The sequence below is a fragment of the Diachasma alloeum genome, unplaced genomic scaffold (assembly GCF_001412515.2).
Source record: "Diachasma alloeum isolate Michigan unplaced genomic scaffold, Dall2.0 Dall_scaffold_02574, whole genome shotgun sequence".
NCBI lineage: Eukaryota > Metazoa > Arthropoda > Insecta > Hymenoptera > Braconidae > Diachasma > Diachasma alloeum.
In genome coordinates, this window is record NW_021682274.1 from 1 (window position 1) to 17,973 (window position 17,973).

Here is a 17,973-nt window from a genome sequence, read left to right on the forward strand (position 1 = left end):
GCCAACTACTCTCGATTGCTCTGACTTGACAACGTCATCCATGATGATCTGCCCATAGTTGTCAGCCCCTAGTATGATGTCGATTGGTTCAGGCCTAAGATAATGGGGATCGGCTAGCTGAAGATTCTGAAGTGAGCCAATCCTCGCTGATGAGCATGAAAATGACGGAATTATTGTGGTGAGCTTCTTTAGAATGTGGGCGTTGAGTTGCAGTTGATGAGTCCCACTGTTCGATTGTAGAGTGACTGAAACTATTCCTCTGGTGTATCCTGAATTAATTCCACCAATTCCCACTAGGTCCTCTGTTGATGCCCTTCTCTGTAAATGCAGTTGATTAACTAATTGTTCGGAGATAAACGATACCTCTGAACCCTGGTCGATGAGTGCTCTGGCTTTTGTCGTGAATCCTCTCGGTGATATGACTTTTACTCGTGCTGTTGCCAACAGCACTGACTGTTGATCTGCTTCTCCTTGGTGAGTTTCGTGGTTGATGTTTTCTGCTTTCTCATTGATCATTTTGTTGTTGAAGTTCACTGCTACTGGTGGTGATGTACTGAATTCTAATATTGAGGAATGATCAATGAGATGGTGAGTGTGCTATTGCGATTGAATTCATTCACTCACTGTTCCCGTGATCTTCTGGCTGCCTGGATGTTCCAGCAGTCTGGACGGGTTCAGCTTGAGTGCGTCTGGCTGGAGGCGGGCTCATCGTCCATGAACTCCCTCCATGGATGAGAGTGTGGTGATATCTGCTACATTTGTGGCACTTCTTTTCCGACGTGCACTTCGCCTTCGTGTGTGGCCCCAAGCAGTTGAAGCACAGCCCCTTGTTGATAACGACGTCGTTTCTCTTCGCTGGGGTGAGCTCGATGAACTTCTGACAGGATGCGATAAAATGCTTGTCCTGACAGTAAGCACAGCAGTTCCTAGGAAGTTGTCTTTCTGGCTCCTTAATTTCCTGCTGTTGAGTTGCTGCCGTATAGGTGCTCCTTTTCTTTATAGGAGCTGACTTCTTCGTAGCTGCGTTGAGTTCCTTTGATGATAGCAGCTTGGCACCTGCGTTGATCCCTCTGCCGCAGGCCTCGATGAACGCCACGAACTCCTTAAGGCTCGGGAAATCCTTTGAGTCTCCCAGCTTTAGTTCCCATTGCTTGAGTGTCTCTGCATCAAGAGATCTCCTCAGTAGATGGGCTATCAGCTGTTCAGCGATGTTGTCTGTCGTCAGCCCCGTCACGTCTTGTAATTGATCTAGGGTCTCCAATGCTGCTGCTCCGTTGGCGCTGAGGTTCTCTTCTGTTGCTTGGGTGATTTTCGGCAGCGTCAGGATCCTGTTGAATAACGACTGAGCGACGAGTCTAGGGTCTTCGTACTTCCTGGTGAGTTTCTGCCAAGCCTTGTCGTAGTTTTCGTCCTTGGCCTGAAAGGTGGAGAGGAGAGCTGCTGCTGGACCTCTCAGGCATCCCTTAAGTCTCACCAATTTCTGTACTGGTGGAATTGACGTGACATTTCCCACCAGTGACAAGAAAAGGTCACTGAACTCCTTCCATTCTTCCGGTTTCCCATCGAATGGCTTGATGTCAAGACGTTTCAGCTGATTTGCCTGGCTTTGATCTGTTGAGCTGCTGACTGAATCCCTTTTCCTTGCCAGTTGACCCTTCAGCCGAGCAATGAGCATCAGGGCTTGTCGTCTTGTTTTGGTGGCTCGTTCATGGATCCTTTCGTTCACATACTCGTGATCAGGGGGAAGAAACTCGGCTAGATTGGCATAAATCTGAAAATACTCGCTCCATTCTGCCTCAATTATCCCCTTGTGCCCGTCTAGTTCTTCTAGGGTGAGGTCCTCTTCGGTTTCAACGTCCTGCGGGAGGTCATGATAGATCTCCATCAGAGTTTCTACCTTAAACGTTAATAGTCTTAGTTGACCTTCCTGTTGCATGGTGAGTGCTGTTTTTGAAGCTGCAGGCGTTGACTTTCGTTGAGCGGGCTCCTTTGATCCTGACGATCCACTTCGACTGATGATTTCCTCATGAGTGGTGATTGGCTGCGTTGTAACTGTCTCATTTTTTGTTGACAGTTTCTCCTCTTGTGAGACTTGCTCGCTTTCCTCGCTTTCGCTCTCTGGGTGTTGAGTTTCTTCGTTGGGTTCGATGACCTTAGTGTCGTCTTCCATGGTGATTATCTGTGCTAGATTGACGGTTTGGGTGAGTTATCGGCTGTTGAATTGGGTGAGTTACCGACCGCTGAGTTGGGTGAGTTACCGACCGCCGAGTTAGGTAAGTTACCGATCGCCGAGTTAGGTGAGTCGCCTGTTGCGTGGCGCACGTGGCCAAGCGTTGGTGGGCTTCGGCGTCACTCGTCACTCCCGAACCTTCCCGATTTCCGACACTGTAACTCTCACTTTGTCCTTTGTTAACCCGACACCCTTGCGGGTGTAAACACGTCGAATGTTCTAGAAGTTTCTGTTGACGTGCCCGTGTGAACCCCGAATGTTTTTCGACACGAGGCGTCCCTTAAATTTTTCCACAGCGCTATCACACGTTTTCACCCACAATCCGGCTCGAAGGACCACTGTTTGGTGAGGAACTAGTTTAGAGTGGATGTGGGATAAAAATGTGGAGGGAGATGTTGGGAAAATTATTTAGGCGTTTTTGAAAATTATCACTATATTTGGCGTGGGATCGAACCACTTATCACAATTTCGGTACACTCTTTGGTTTCAATTATTGTTGAATGTCTAATTTTCACTGATGTTGTCCTTTTGCACCTTATCTCGTTGAGTCACTGAAATTTCTGAACTTAATCAATAAGTTGATGTACTGAACAAAATTATCAAATTTATAATACTGGTTGACTGAATACGCTAGCTCATTATCGTAACGATACTTCTACACTACTACTGACTGACTCTTCCGGGTGCCGCGCTGACCTGTGTCCGTTGACCCGAAAGTTCACGGAGATTTTCGGAGATGGCCGAGTTAGTCGACCGTAACCATTTTGGAGATTTAGGCTGTATTTCGAACAATATCTTAACGAAAAATCTACTATTCCTTTTAGATTTTGCAATATTCTTCGAAAACTGAAGGGGAAACAAAGTCGCCAGCGGTGAAATATTACAAATATTTTTCCTATTTTTATAATTCTTTATTTTCTTTTTCTTTTGATTTATCGAAATTTCTGGAAAGTCTCTAATTTTATTCGAAATTTTGAGAAAGTCCTCGGGTCCTTTTATAATCCCTCAAAATTCTTAAAATTGTTTGACATCTCCGGGACCTTTTTAAATTCTATGGAAATTGCTGAAAAGTCTCTAAATTCTCTCTGAATATTCCCAAAATCACTTGCTCCGAGAGTCACTTTGGGAGGATCGCTTGCCACGACGGTCATTTTGAGAGGGTCACTTGCAACGGGGGTCAATTGTCGAGACGGTTATTCTTTGAGAGAATCTCTCGCCACGAGGGTCAATTATCATGAGGGTTAATTCGAGAGGGTCACTTGTTACGAGGGTCGATTGTCATGAGGGTCATTTTGAGAAGGTCACTTGAGAGCCTACTTTTAGAGAGAGCATTTTTTTTCCATTGAAGAGATCGAATGCATTGTAATAATCAATTAAATCATTTCTGTGTGTGTAATACTTCATAAAATCATTCTACACGTGTGTAAAATTGACTAACACACATGTACGATTGGAGTACACATGTGTTGTTTAGCATCAGTGGAATTGTAGCGTTTTAATCAAGCTTGCCTTGGACGAACACTGTGATTTTAAAGTGTGTAGTTCGTGTATGTAATGGTGCTATTGGGGTTTGTGTAGATTGAGATGTACAGAACTGTCCTGTGTAATTCTGGTGTACATAAAGTTTGATGTGTGAGTGAAAATTATTTGGTGCAAAAAAAATAATGTGTAAGTGCAGAATGACAGTGTGGTGATTGAGATGTGAAGAATGACGGTGTGTCGATTTGACAGAGTGTAGGTGTGCGGCCTTGCCGCGTATGTATGCCTGTCTTAGGAATAGGGAATTGACATGGATCCATTCGGAAGCTTACTACCAATGGAATTGGTAGAAATAAAAGAAAGAGAAAGACTAATAAGACAAAAAGTAACAGTCGCAAGACTTCTGTCGGATAGGCTCGAACCCTTGCTTGTGTTCATCGTAAAGTTCAGAAAAGTTTCTGACGGACACCCAGTGTTAATAATTTTGGTGTTCTGAAGAATTCAGTAGCTAAATGGTGGGGGCTACGGCGGGGGCTAATGGAGAGAAAAACAAAATTTCGTTCGTCCAAAAAATTAATTTTCCGAAAATATCTCGGGATCTCAAGGAAATGGAGAAATTTTGGTATAAATCTTGTTTGAAACGTAGCTATATATTTGTCAGTCAAACGGTGGGTCCTATCGATAATCCTCGAGCACCATCGACAGCCTTCGGTTGAGCGGTCAGACGATCGCGAAAACCCCAAAAAGTAGTACATCATCAGCCTTTGTAGAATCAACGTGTCGTTCAAAGTACATCACCGCCGCATTACGTGAAAGTATATCACCTCAAATTCAGTGAATTATCAGAGACAATTATCAAGGACATTTAACGGTTATTTAACAATTCAGTACATCAACCTCTGTATTAATAATTTGAGACGCTCAATAAACTAGTTCAAACCAAGGTGTAAATTTTACGGTTAACAAAGTGATTCGATTCCACTAAAATATAGTGACGTTTTATACATCAGTGCTTCAATCAATTTCCGGCCTATCCTGAAATAACACCTCCCACATCCACCCTACAATTAGCTTCTTATTTCAAACAGTGGTCCTTCGAGCCGGATTGTGGGATTCGCATTAATGATAGTGCTGTGAAAATTAAAAAAAAGACGCCTCGTGTTGATCGAACTTTCGGGGTTCACACGAGTTATTCAACGGACAGAGTGTTGTGAAAACCACTCTCGTATTCAACGTGTTTACATTCCGTAAGGACGGCAGTGAAAACACAGTGTTAATCAGTATCTCGTGTCGTGAGTGGTAGGATGGTGGAAGTTTTTGACCATCAACGTAGCACTTCAACGCCTGAGCCGCATTACCACGTGCATCAAGCAGCAGACGAACGCCAGCACTCGGTACACTCAGCGGTCAGTAACGAACCCATACTTAGCCCAAAGCCTCACCATGTCAGAAAAAAGGTGGTCAATGACGTCAAGAAAGTCTTAGTAAATCAACAAGACATAGGGTTTGCAAAGATCATCTTCGAGGCAGCAGCTCTCATCGCTACGTTCACAGTGACGTCTGAAAATTATGAGAAGGCATGGCAGAAACTCACCAAGAGAATTATCAACATTTATCAAGGCTTACGTGAGAGGAGTCAACTCTGGCGCTAATTTTAACTGAAGTACATCACCATCAACAGTGGAGGGGAATCCAGGAACTACAGGATTGAGAGTTAAGTATCATCTTCCATTTATTATTATATTGGCAAGTGATACGTCTGTCACCCTATGTTCCTCCCCTTAGCAATCAACAACAACGAGCTCGGCGACAACTGGGGGAATTTACGCCTCTCCCAGTCGACAAAGGGCTTACCAGAAGAAAGAACAATACCAGCATGAGGTTCCAGTCTCACCAAAGGGGGGCGCGGACTTCAGATCAACAGTCAGCTCTTCAGCTATATCTCCAAAAGAGATCTTCAACAGATTTAGCAGAGATCGCCACTCTAGACGAAATTTAAACAGCCGATTCAAATAATCAACAGACTGGTCCAATCAACATTAGCTGAGGGATCGGTATCACCTCTACTTATCATGGGCACAGTTGATTTCGGGACAAATGATCACAAATTTGATCATATGGACAAGACACCACATCCTTCTATCACAAGCTGTTTTGATCACGGGACAATAACAGAGAATAATATAGTGGTATTTAAAGGTAGAGAAGTTATTATTCCGCATTATTTTTAAATCGATTTCAGTTGTCGTTTAGTTTGGATGGGGTGTTACATGGACAAGTCACCACAAATTCTTCTATCACAAGTTACTTCGATCACGGGATAATAACAGAGAATAATATAGTGGTATTTAAAGGTAGGGAAGTTATTATTTCGCATTACTTTTCACTCGATTTCAGTTATCATTTTGTTTTGATGTGGTGTATATGTAACCGTGCGTCATGCCTCTGCACTTCGTTTTAAGTCAGAGGGGCTGTAAATTGTTGTTACACAAAGTTTGAATACTTCTGGGCTGAGATCTCACTATAATTCTAATGACGAGTTCGCTCTGCATATAAAAATGTCAATTGCTTTGGCATTCGTCCCTCCTACTTTCGTGGCTACAGCTTCCACCAGTTTAATTTCTTCCGAGTAGGTTGTTAATCATGATGAGTTAAAGCCTTTTGTTGATTATTTTAAAGATACTTGGATCGGAGTTCAGCGTCGTAATGGTTATACATCAGCTGGTAATGCTTCTCATCAACGTGTTGGTAGAAATCATGAGCAGTTGGGCAGATTTATCAATGCTTTGAAAGTCGAGCAAGCGTCGTCTGAAGTGATTTGGGAGCAATTTAATGCTGGCCGTCTCATTTCATCAAGGAAGTGGAAAAAATACTGTGATTACGATGCTCGTCTCTACGCGGTGGTAACGTCGTGGGTTAATGAGGGTGATGCTTTGGAGTATCTACGCGGGGTTGTTCACAATGTTTCTCCATGAGAAAGAACCATTATCCAACACAACTCAATAGATTCTAATGAATTATTAAATACTCTAAAACTTTACCCGTTCATGTTTTTCATGATTTTTTTTTCATCGTAATTAAATATACATTAAATACACTGAATTACTGATAATTTAATATTGTGTGATGTATTTTCTTGATGATCTAATTATTCTGTGATTATTTTTCCCGTGATCAATTGTCCTGAGATCAGTTGTCCTGTGATCAATAGAGGTGCAATCGAGGGATTGACAACTAAAGCGGATCATCTCGTCAAGTCCTGAAATCTTCAAGTAGTTGGCGCCAACACATAGCAATTATGGAATACTAGCAGGTATTTAATTGCATAGTTTGTTCACCGAGGGTTTCTCCAACGGCCATAAGGAAACCTGTAACGGGCAGCTGATGGAGCTTCACCAAGGTCCAGGGAGCAGGAAATATGCAAACTTAATGTAATCAACTGCACACAAAATTCAGGAGCTATCACAGCAGATGATCAACAACTGTGAGATGCAGTTGACCTTCAGAAATCAACAAAAAGGCATCAGATTTTTCAGAAGCCTCTCCAGCATCCTATCTACCGCAGAATAGGCCCGGGGAGAAGATGTTATCAATTCGAAGCTGTGAGTCGTATTAAATGACCCCAGCCCAAAGTTATCAATAAGAATACATCAGCATTCAACGAAAGAAGAATACCCAAAAGCAGCAGAAGATCTCCGAGAGCAAACTTACCAATTAATTCCTCATCCCTGATGATGAATACCGCCGGGGTGTTTAACGTAGCTATACAGGGTGTCCCGCAACCGACCTTTTTCCTTCTAGGATATTGAAGAGGGTGCTTTTTGATGTGGAAAGTTCCTCTTCCATTTTTGGATCCTTGGATTTTTTTGTCTGACTTTTTTTTTGATTGCACTACTAATTTCAGGGGCGAATATTTTTTTTTTTAATTGTTAAAATTTTTGTTTTGTTTTTTTTATGCGACATGACCCTGAAACTGATAGACGATGGAACACTACTTATAGCACGGAATCTACTCGCGAAAAAAATTAGTATGATCCACAATTACTTCTGATTGTTCTTAGTTTTTACAATTATGTTAATAATTGATGAGTAATCAATTATTTGAGGCTAAATTTATTTTATTAATTTAATAATTTGAAATTTATTTATTTTCGTTTATTTATTATTATTTTTTTTTATAATTGAATCTTGCTTTTTTTACATACAGCCCAGAGGCATGCAGTGAGGGGGGGGGGGTTAAAATTTGAACGAAAAAGCGGAGAGGGTTGCGGAACGAGTCTGAGCCCTAATCATGCCTCCAAAAGGGGAGTGAGTATTTCTTTTCAATTTTTTCCTCTCACGTCGCACAGATTGAGGTAAATTGAACATTTGTGAGGGGGTGGAAGCCACCCCTACACGTATCGGGGAGGTTAAAATTTTCAGTCAGGGGAGGGGGTTGAGAAATGAGTCCGAGCTCAAATCATGTGTCCAAAAATGGGGTGAGTATTATTTTTTTCGCTTTTTGCTCTCAGTTCGCATGGATTAGGGAAAATTGGACATTTCAAGGGGGTGGAAGCTACCCTCGCATTTACCGGGGAGGTTACAATTCTCATACAATGAGGGGAGGGGGTTGAGGAACGATTCAGGGCCAAAATCATGTGTCCAAAAGGGGGGTGAGCATTTTTTTTTCAATTTTTTGTTCTCACTCCGCATGTATTGAGGTAAATGAAACATTTGTGAGGGGGTGGAAGCCACCCCCACACGTATCGGGGAGGTTAAAATTTTCACACAGTGAGGGGACGGGGTTGAGAAATGAGTCCGAGCTTAAATCATGTGTCCAAAAGGGGGGTGAGTATTTCTTTTCGCTTTTTGTTCTCAGCTCGGACGGAAAATTGGACATTTCGAGGGGGTGGAAACCACCCCCGCACGTACCGGAGAGGTCAAAATTTTCATATAGTGAGGAGAGGGGGTTGAGGAATGATTCTAGGCCCAAATCACATGTCCAAAAGGGGGTGAGTATTTTTTTTGCTCTCAGTTCGTACCTTTTGAGGTATATGTAACATTTGTAAGGGGCCGGAAGCCACCCTCGCACGTATCGGGGAGGTTACAATTTTCCCACAGTGTAGGGAGGGGGTTGAGAAACGAGTCAGGGCCCAAATCATGCCTCTAAAAGGGGGGTGATTTTTTTTCCGCTTTTTCCTCTCAGTTGGCACAGATTGGGGAAAATTGGACATTTCGAGGGGGTGGAAGCCACCCCAGTTCAAATCGGGGAGGTTGAAATTTTGACGAAATGAGGGACGGAGGTTGAGGAACGAGTCTGAGCCCAAATCATGTGTTCAAAGGGGTGGGGGGGAATATAAAAAAAAAACTTTTTTTTGCTCTCACCTGAGACTTTGAGGTCTCCCTTGTGGCACTACGTGCATGCGAGCATGCACAGTCTGATGGAACACACCTGACTTCGGATTTCGTCGATTGGTCCGTCTATTGCGGTACCTTCGCGCTGCCTCTGCTGCAGTACAGTTGAATTCCCCATAAATTAGATTCATATGAACGTGCAGTCACTCTGTAATTCTTCATTCTTCATTTTACGCCAAATTCCGATAAATATCAAACAGATAACTTTCCCTCATAAAATATAAATATTTACCTATTATTTCTCGATTCTTAGTGGAAGACCCTTCCGATATCTTGAATGTTGACATTGAAGGGAAATAAGAGACGATGTAAATAACACGAATGAGTCAAACAAAATTCTATATTATTGCGTATTTTTATCGTCTCTCGTCCTCTGTTTATGTCAACACTGGGATTCCTGGAAGTTCCTTCAGTGATAAATAACGAAAATAAGAGGTAAATTTTGTGTTTCGGGGAGGGAGAGTCAGTCGTTTTCGTCAGTCGTATTTGATTCTTTGCCGGAGTCAGACGTGAAGTGAAAATTATAGTGAATTTCACGGTGAACGAATACGCTGATATGCACCTTATTTATGGTGCATGCCAGTGTGATGCAGTCGAGTCAGTGCGAATGTATGGCATTACATACCCGAATCGACAACACCTGACTCCACAAGTGTTCTGGGATGTGGACTCTCGCATGCGAGAGAATGTGGTTGTGCCACCAGGTCACGGTGGGGGACGTCAACGTCGACTTGACGACGAGGAAGCAGTCTTGGCGTGTGTGGAGGAAGACCCGACGATAAGCTGTCGGAAGATTGCAGCAGAAATCGGCTGCCCGAAATCCACGGTGAACCGCATCTTGAAAGAAAATTCTCTCCACCCGTTTCACTACACCAGAGTCCAGAAACTTGAGCCGGAAGATGCAGAGCAGCGTCTCCACTACTGTCAAGAGTTTCTGGCTTTGTATTACCAGAATGAAAACTTTTCGACCCAACTCATGTGGACCGATGAAAGCCTGTTCCCGAGAGAGGGGATATTCAATCAACATAGTTTACATAATTATGCTGTTGAAAATACTTACTTGGTGAGGGAAAAAAGTTTTGAGACACGGTGGAAAGTGAACGTGTGGGGAGGAATAGTGGGTGATCGGGTGTTTTTCTCGCAACTTCCGGATTATGTGAATGTAAGTATTGAGTGCACAATAAGGCGTGTCAAATTACAGCCGTATACTTTTTTTTTCTTGTCCCCGAAAAAGTGTTAGTGTATAAAAAGACATTCAAAATGACGAAATATGTTTGTTGAACCCTCATCTCTCCGTATGCATGCATTTTTTCATTAAAAAAACATTTTTTAATTAAAATGAATAATTCCAAAAATTGTGATTCGCGAGGGGAGGGGAGGGGAGAGGCATGAAAACGAAGGGTTGCAAATTTTGCCCGGCAAGGGTAGGGGGTCACAAGATTTTTTCGAGCCAGCCCCATCCCCCCGTTCACATGCGTTGACCGAATAAAAAAATTAAATTGTTAAATAAAGAATAAAAATTTTCAGGTTTGAGATTTCAGAAGGGGGTGAAGGGGGTAGGCATGAAAACGGGGGGTTGCAAATTTTACCCAGTGAGGGGAGGGGGTTACAGAATCTTTCTGCGCCACCCCCAGCCCTCCGTTCACATGCGTTAATTGAATAAAAAATGAAATTGTTGATTAAAAAATGAAATTTTAGAAAATAGACATTTTACGAGGGCGTGGACGGGATAGACATGATAACAGGTTTCAAATTTTACCCGGCAACGGGAGGGGGTCCCAGAATCTATCTGAGCAATTTTCATCCCTCCGTTCGCACGCGTTAATCAAATAAATAAAATTGTTAAATAAATTTTGACTATTCCTTTTTTTAAATTTTAAATAAAGCATGGAGAGGGGGGAGGAAGGTGGCTCAAATAGATTCTGGAACCTTCGATCATTATTGGGTAGAATTTACGACCCTCCGTTATCATGCCTACCCCTTCCACCCGCTTCTGAAATCTCGAAATTCGAAATTTTCATTCTGTATTTAACAATTTGATTTTTTATTCAATCAACGCATGTAAACGGAGGAGTGAGGGTAACTCAGATAGATTCTGCGACTCCCCCCCCTTGCTGGGTAAAATTTTCAACCCTTCGTTATTATGCCTACCCCCTCCACCCTCTCGTGAAATCTCAAAATTCCAAATTTTCATTTTTTAATCATCAATTTTATGACGTAAGGAAAAATTGTCAAACGGAAAAATTGTCAAATGAGAATGCGAAGGGGGCGCCATCCGGTAATGACGCCACGGAGTATGGTTTTTGGGGTAAAGAAGAGTTTTCAAGTTAGAATTGTATAGATAAATTCAAAATAATATTTAGTTTAAGATAATCAATTAGGGAGATATCTCAAGCACATTGAATTATACGATATCATAGCGGCAAAATGGATATTTTCTGACCTCATTCGATTTCTTAGAGGTGAAATGGGTCTTTTCTGAACTCCTACGATTACATGGAGGTAAAATGGGTTTTTCGTGTACTCCTACGATTTCATGGGGGCAAAATGGGTTTTTCGTGAACTCATACGATTTCTTAGCGGATAAATGGGTATTTTCTGGCCTCATACGATTTGTTAGGGGTAAAATGGGTCTTTTCTGTACTCCTACGATTTCATGGGGGCAAAGTGGGTATTCTGTGAACTTTTACGATTTCATTGGAATAAAATGGGTATTTACTGACCTCATACGATTTCATGGCGGCGAAATGGGTACTCTGTCAACTTTTACGATTTCATTGGGGTAAAATAGGTATTTACTGACCTCATACGATTTCATGGGGGCAAAATAGGTTCTTCGTGAACTCATACGATTTCTTAGGGGCTAAATGGGTATTTTCTGAACTCATACGATTTGTCAGGGGTAAAATGGGTATTTTCTGTACTCCTACGATTTCATGGGGGTAAAATGGGTATTTACTTACCACATACGATTTCATTGGGGTAAATCGGTATTTTCTGATCTCATTCAATTTCTTAGGGATGAAATGGGTCTTTTCTGCACTCCTACGATTTCATGGAGGTAAAATGGGTATTTACTGACCACATACGATTTCATTGGGGAAAAATGGGTTTTTCTAGTACTCATACGATTTAATTGGGGCAAAATGGGTTTTTTGTGAACTCATACGGTTTCTTAGGGGCTAAATGGGTATTTTCTGACCTCATACGATTTCATGGGGGTAAAATGGATTGCGTATAGAATTTATATAGGATTTTCGCGTATGATATTCGGATATTTTGATACGGATATTTTGAATACAAAGTATTTCTATACGATTTCTATAGGTTTGATCCTATACGACACACTGCCTCATTTATATAAACATTTCATATGGAGATGCACTATTTCTCTACGTTTTTCTCTAGAGCGTTTACATATCTTTCGTACGAAAACAAAAAATTACGTCAAAATTTATGTATAGAAATAAATCATATGGAAAATATTCCTATACAAATATCCGATCATCATGTACGTAAATTCTATAGGGTTTGTGACGAGACATATTCATTTATTTTTTATTATTTTTCTACATATTTTTTCCCACTACACACTGCCCCCTAAAATGTAAATCCCGCCACCGTTGGATACCCCTTCCCTCACTTTTCCCCTCATCGCCCCTCTACCCCTGCGCCTGGACATCACGAAGACACCAGCCGAAGGAAGACATCAGTTCCGGCCCCACCCGATCAATTGGAGAAGCCATCGCCTCCTGGAAATTCCCCATACTAGACCCCCGAATATTCAACACCAGCAATAATCCCGTGCGAGACATCCCTGGATTGTGTGTCTCATTTTCCCTCTTGACCCCACAGTATTACTTTTCATACCCCCCAACGGTGAGCCTACACTCTTTTGTTTCTTCCCCATTCAGTTATTATTTGGATATTTAGTTGCATTCCCTCGACGCGACTAGCTTCTCTCCTTTTTCTGCATTAGAGTCACTCCCTTTTTTACGTGTACAAAAGTTGCCTGGCCTTACCCATAACCCTAGATCCAAGTAAAAGGCATTTCAAGCGTCTTACGACGATCTATTATGCAAATTAATAGAAATATAGATATTCAGTTAATTTTATCCCTCATTTGTCCTCATTATTTAATTGCCCTAAATCCCCCTTTTAGGAAATAATACTAATTAAATATTAAACGGTCACAGGTTTTATACGCAATCCGGAAAGGAAATTTTTATAAGATTAATGAGTTATTTTTTCAAAAATCTTCCAAAATGTTCAGAAGTTCTCCGTAAAAAGTTTTGAAGAAATTGAAAATTGAAATTGAATCGAAATGAAATTGAAAGTCTGAAAATAATCTGAAAAGTTGAAATTTGCAATCCCCTCAGGAAATGTTATACAACCTTTTGCCTGTAATTTGTGAAGGATTTACAAAATATGTGCAAATGGTTCCAATAAACGTGCCTCTAAGTTATGCTGAAATAGCTCAGAATAAATTGCAACGTAAATATTTGCTATTTCCTCCGGTATTTTTTATACGAGGTATTAGTTCCTATTTGTAGGAAATAAAAAGAAATGATTCCACGAAAAAGCGTGGAAATATGGAGGAACATCTCCGTAGAACCGCCAAAATAACGACACCATTCCCTGGCGGTCCTGTAATGCCGTACGTTTTTGTATTAAAATTATTCATATAATAATAACAGAATATAATAATAACAATATAATAATTTCGATAATAATTGTCGACTTGGAAAAGAATGAATAATTAATACACAGAAGCATTGTGACCAAGACGAAAATTACGAAAAAGATTGATAATGATATTATTAAAAGAAAAGTATAAAAGGCTTACCTGTCTGGTAGGATATGTCCCCTAAATCCGTTATTTCCTCAATGAATCACAGTTACAACGGATCAGTATACAGATAGCCGTGGTCCAAATCGTGATGATATACATGTGATATCTAATTTATGTATGTAGTGATGAGTTTTATTAAGTTTTATTAACTTTTATTAAGTTCACAGAATACCCATCTTGTCGCTATGGAATCGTAGAAGTACACGAAACACCCATTCTACCGCTATAAAATCGTATGACTTCACGAAAAACCCATTTTGCCCCAATGAAATCTTATGTGGTCAATAAATACCCATTTTACACGAAAAACCCACTTGAAATCGTAGGAGCCCCCATGAAATCGTAGGAGTACAGAAAAGACCCATTTCATCCCTAAGAAATCGAATGAGGTCAGAAAATACCGATTTTACCCCAATGAAATCGTAGGAGTACAGAAAATATCCATTTTACCCCTGACAAATCGTATGAGGTCAGAAAATACCCATTGGTAGTTAAGCTTGGCGGGTTCTGAATAGAAGTTCCAGCGCCCGCCACCAGGTGGCGCCACAGTCGCAGAAGTTTCGAGATGGATGACGTCATCGGTGAGTCATCATGATGACTTATCGGTTTGGAGGTGTGGTGAGGGGACTTCCGGAGTCCTGTTGGGACTTATATCGCTGGGGGGATTCGACTGTCAGGTAGGTGGCATCACCATCGTAGAGTTTTCTAGAAGGATGACGTCATACTGAATATTCGAGAGCCAGGTGGCAGCACGGTCGGGGAATATTCTGGAAGGATGATGTCATCCTGGTATCTGGGGATGACTCATTGTTCTGCGGGGTGGGGATATCTTATAATTCCTCTTCGCTCTAAATGTTTCAAATGTTTTCGAAATGTTTCAAAATGTTTTCAAAATGTTTCAAAATGTTTTTGAAATGTTTCAACATGTTTTCAAAATGTTTCAAACATGCTTTCGAATGTTCTGAATACTCATTCACACAACTACCGCCAGGTGGCACCACCATCATTAATGGTTCATTGATGACTCATCAACTCGCGCATGGTGGGGATACCTCCTGATTCCTGTTGGAACTTGCATGAAATATAATACCATGATGAATCATCATGTAATATGAGGAAGATATCAGTTATTTCTCTCTCGATTGATCTCGAATATTCTCTAATGTTCTTGAATGTTCTAAGATGAGTCATAAGCTACCATCAGGGTGGGGGATCCCTATATAACGCGCACCATCTGCGCAGTCCACATTCAATTCGAGTCACAGTTCTGACAGTTAAACCTCACAACGTACACGTGGACGTAGTGGTAATGTGTTATCATAATCATTTTAATAAGAATGGTGGTGGAGCATGCAGTACAGATGAAGTGATCATCCGTGAACATTTCGATGAAAGTTTGCATAAATTTGCAAGACACCTCGTGACTGACTTGCATTGTTTGTGGAATAATTATGAAGTCCTGGAAGCTCAGCGAGATGCTGGTAGGAGAACCAATTGTTCTCAATGTTCTACTCGAGGTGAGGACTTATCAAACATAATCGAGAGTATCAACAATTTGGGGAAATTGAAGAAATTCTGCGAGGAGCTGAGAGACAAGATCACCAACACAGAGGATGAATCAGAGGTAGCGAGTATCGATGAAATTCAATGGTTGAATTCAGTTCCACCATACTGCCTCAATGACAATGAGGTTGTCGAGCAAGTACTGATTCATGCTCCAGCTGAACCAATTCCACCATTGACAGGATTCATCTCTAGAATTCGTAAAAACTTCACAGCGCTGTGCTCCAAGTTCAAACGTGGAGAGGCATCAAAGTGTTATCCTTGTGAGAAGTTATCTCAATCTCTGCAGACCATCAAAGCAAATTTTGAACATTTGCGATCCGCCATTGAACTCCTGGGTTTGGAGTACGATATATTCTTCGTTTCTCATGGCCACCAACCTGCTGATTTAATCTGAACGATGGAACCTGTGAAGGATAGCTCCGCAGATCAGCAAGAAAAGAAAACTAAGAGAATTAGTTTTCAATTACAACCACGAGTTCATTTGATGTTGCATTGGGAGTATGCATATCGTTCTGCTCGTCGAGGCCCATGGGAAGAGTTCGCTCGTGATCATGAGCGTTTCAAACGTCAAATAAATTCTTATGAAAAAATACTGAACCCTGTATTATCAAAACAACATAGACTAAATATTTTTGAAACTCGTTTTACATAGTTCTAAGTCATTTTCAATATTATTATTACTCTTATTATTATGATGTTGATGGGGAGAAGGTGTGTGTATAGAATAATGAGACCATGGATTTTTTAAAAAAAAAAAATATATATATATATTTATCTTTTAATATACATGATTATCTTGATTTATTTATTTTTATATCCTCCATCGCCTACGGCTTCATAACCTCCTATATTTACATTAGTTTCTTAACTCCTCCACTGATAGGATTGTATTCAACAATTCGATCATGGAGGATGAGACAGTACGCTGATGTGTTGGGTGCAAAAGGAAATGATGATTCAAATTCCAGACGAATATCAACTGGTCCGGTTTTCAAATACTCATTCTGCTTGGAACAATCGATTACAATTAATGGTGCGTCTGTTAGAAATTTCTCTCTATTCAATAACGGCTCAGCTTCCTTTCCGTAGTAAGACTCCTGAAAGTTCACGTACATGTTGTATAGTGTTGAATACTGATTGAGGGCAATATCCAAATTCAAATTGCCATATGGATAGCTCTCTGAGTTGAGGAAAAGCTTCACATCTCTGATACTGCAATGATCGAAGTGGCTCGCATTGGCTGTCTGAATGTTTTTACGACTCGTTTGGAATCCAAGAATAACGTATCTTGGTTTCTCCAATTGAGATGATGTCTTCACAACCCAAACATGCTTCGAGGTTGCTGGGAGAAGAGGATACTCATACAATTCCCATGTACGAAAGCCCATTGTAATGGGTGTGTCTTTTGCGATGAAATTGAGCAGCTTCACCTTGCGCTCGTCCGACACTTTAACATAGGGGATCAACCACTCAATCTTTTGAAGGTTGATCTTCCATTTCTCCTCTGGGTTTTGTTGATTGACAGCTCTCTGAAGTACTGCACTGATGTCTGTTTTCGATCTCGTAATAATGAGTTCATGTTTTGCATTCACAACAATCTTCTGATAATCTTCAGCGAAGCCAAGTAGAAGACTTAATGGTATAGAGATGTCGAAATATCCTGCATTATCAGTGATTTTCTCATTACTATCCATACTATCATTCTTGAGCCAACCTGCATTCTCCATCAAAAACCACTGGTTAGGACTCTGAGAAACATAATTTTTCATGAGACTCGTTAAACCCACATTTTTCGCTCGATCAATCTCTACACCATTGAGCTCATATCGCACTTCCTCAAACAGATGACAGATAGCGTTACTCACGAGTCTTGTTCTCTCGGCTAGTGTTGTTTCATTATCTTTGGTTAATCGACCATTAATATGCAGATGACTCTTACTGGGCAATAAACATAAATCTTGATGTTGCACAGTAATTGAAATTACATCATTATTACCGTAGCTTGATGAAGCAAAGGGTTGATGGGTATGCATCTCATAGTGAGAAACTGACTCATCGAAGATGATAGATTTTTGAATCTTCAAGATGTCCTCCATAATATATTATTTTTTCCTTATCTATGATTGGATTTACACTCGAGGTCTCAAGTTTAAGCTCTTGAGGAATTGAATACTCTCACGTGTTAACGGTTTGATGGGTCTTTGACGACTGCTAGTCCTCTGGGGGGATGACTCCCTTTTATAACTCTTCCCGATCTTCGTTTGGAAAACAATACCCATTAGGTACGTTTGATGTGAAGTCTTATTGTAATTAATTCTCCTTGGAAGTTCAACAATTCACCGTCCTGATCCACCAATCTCAGCTGGAGATGATCTATTGCTTGGACCACGATCGGAAGGTAAATGAGATTCTTCGGCACCTCAATGACCTTATATCCTGGAGGCACAGTGGG

General features: G+C 41.0%; 2 protein-coding genes across 2 annotated transcripts; both read right to left on the bottom strand.

Moving 5' to 3' along the window:
• Positions 1-616: 616 nt before the first annotated feature.
• On the bottom strand, positions 617-2,170 carry LOC107046866. The gene has a single exon (XM_015269585.1). It carries the CDS (start codon positions 2,168-2,170, stop codon positions 617-619), a length of 1,554 nt encoding a protein of 517 aa, XP_015125071.1.
• Positions 2,171-16,372: 14,202 nt separating this feature from the next.
• LOC107046867 lies at positions 16,373-17,617 on the bottom strand. Its single transcript, XM_015269586.1, has one exon. It carries the CDS (start codon positions 17,615-17,617, stop codon positions 16,373-16,375), a length of 1,245 nt encoding a protein of 414 aa, XP_015125072.1.
• Between the last annotated feature and the right edge of the window lie 356 nt (positions 17,618-17,973).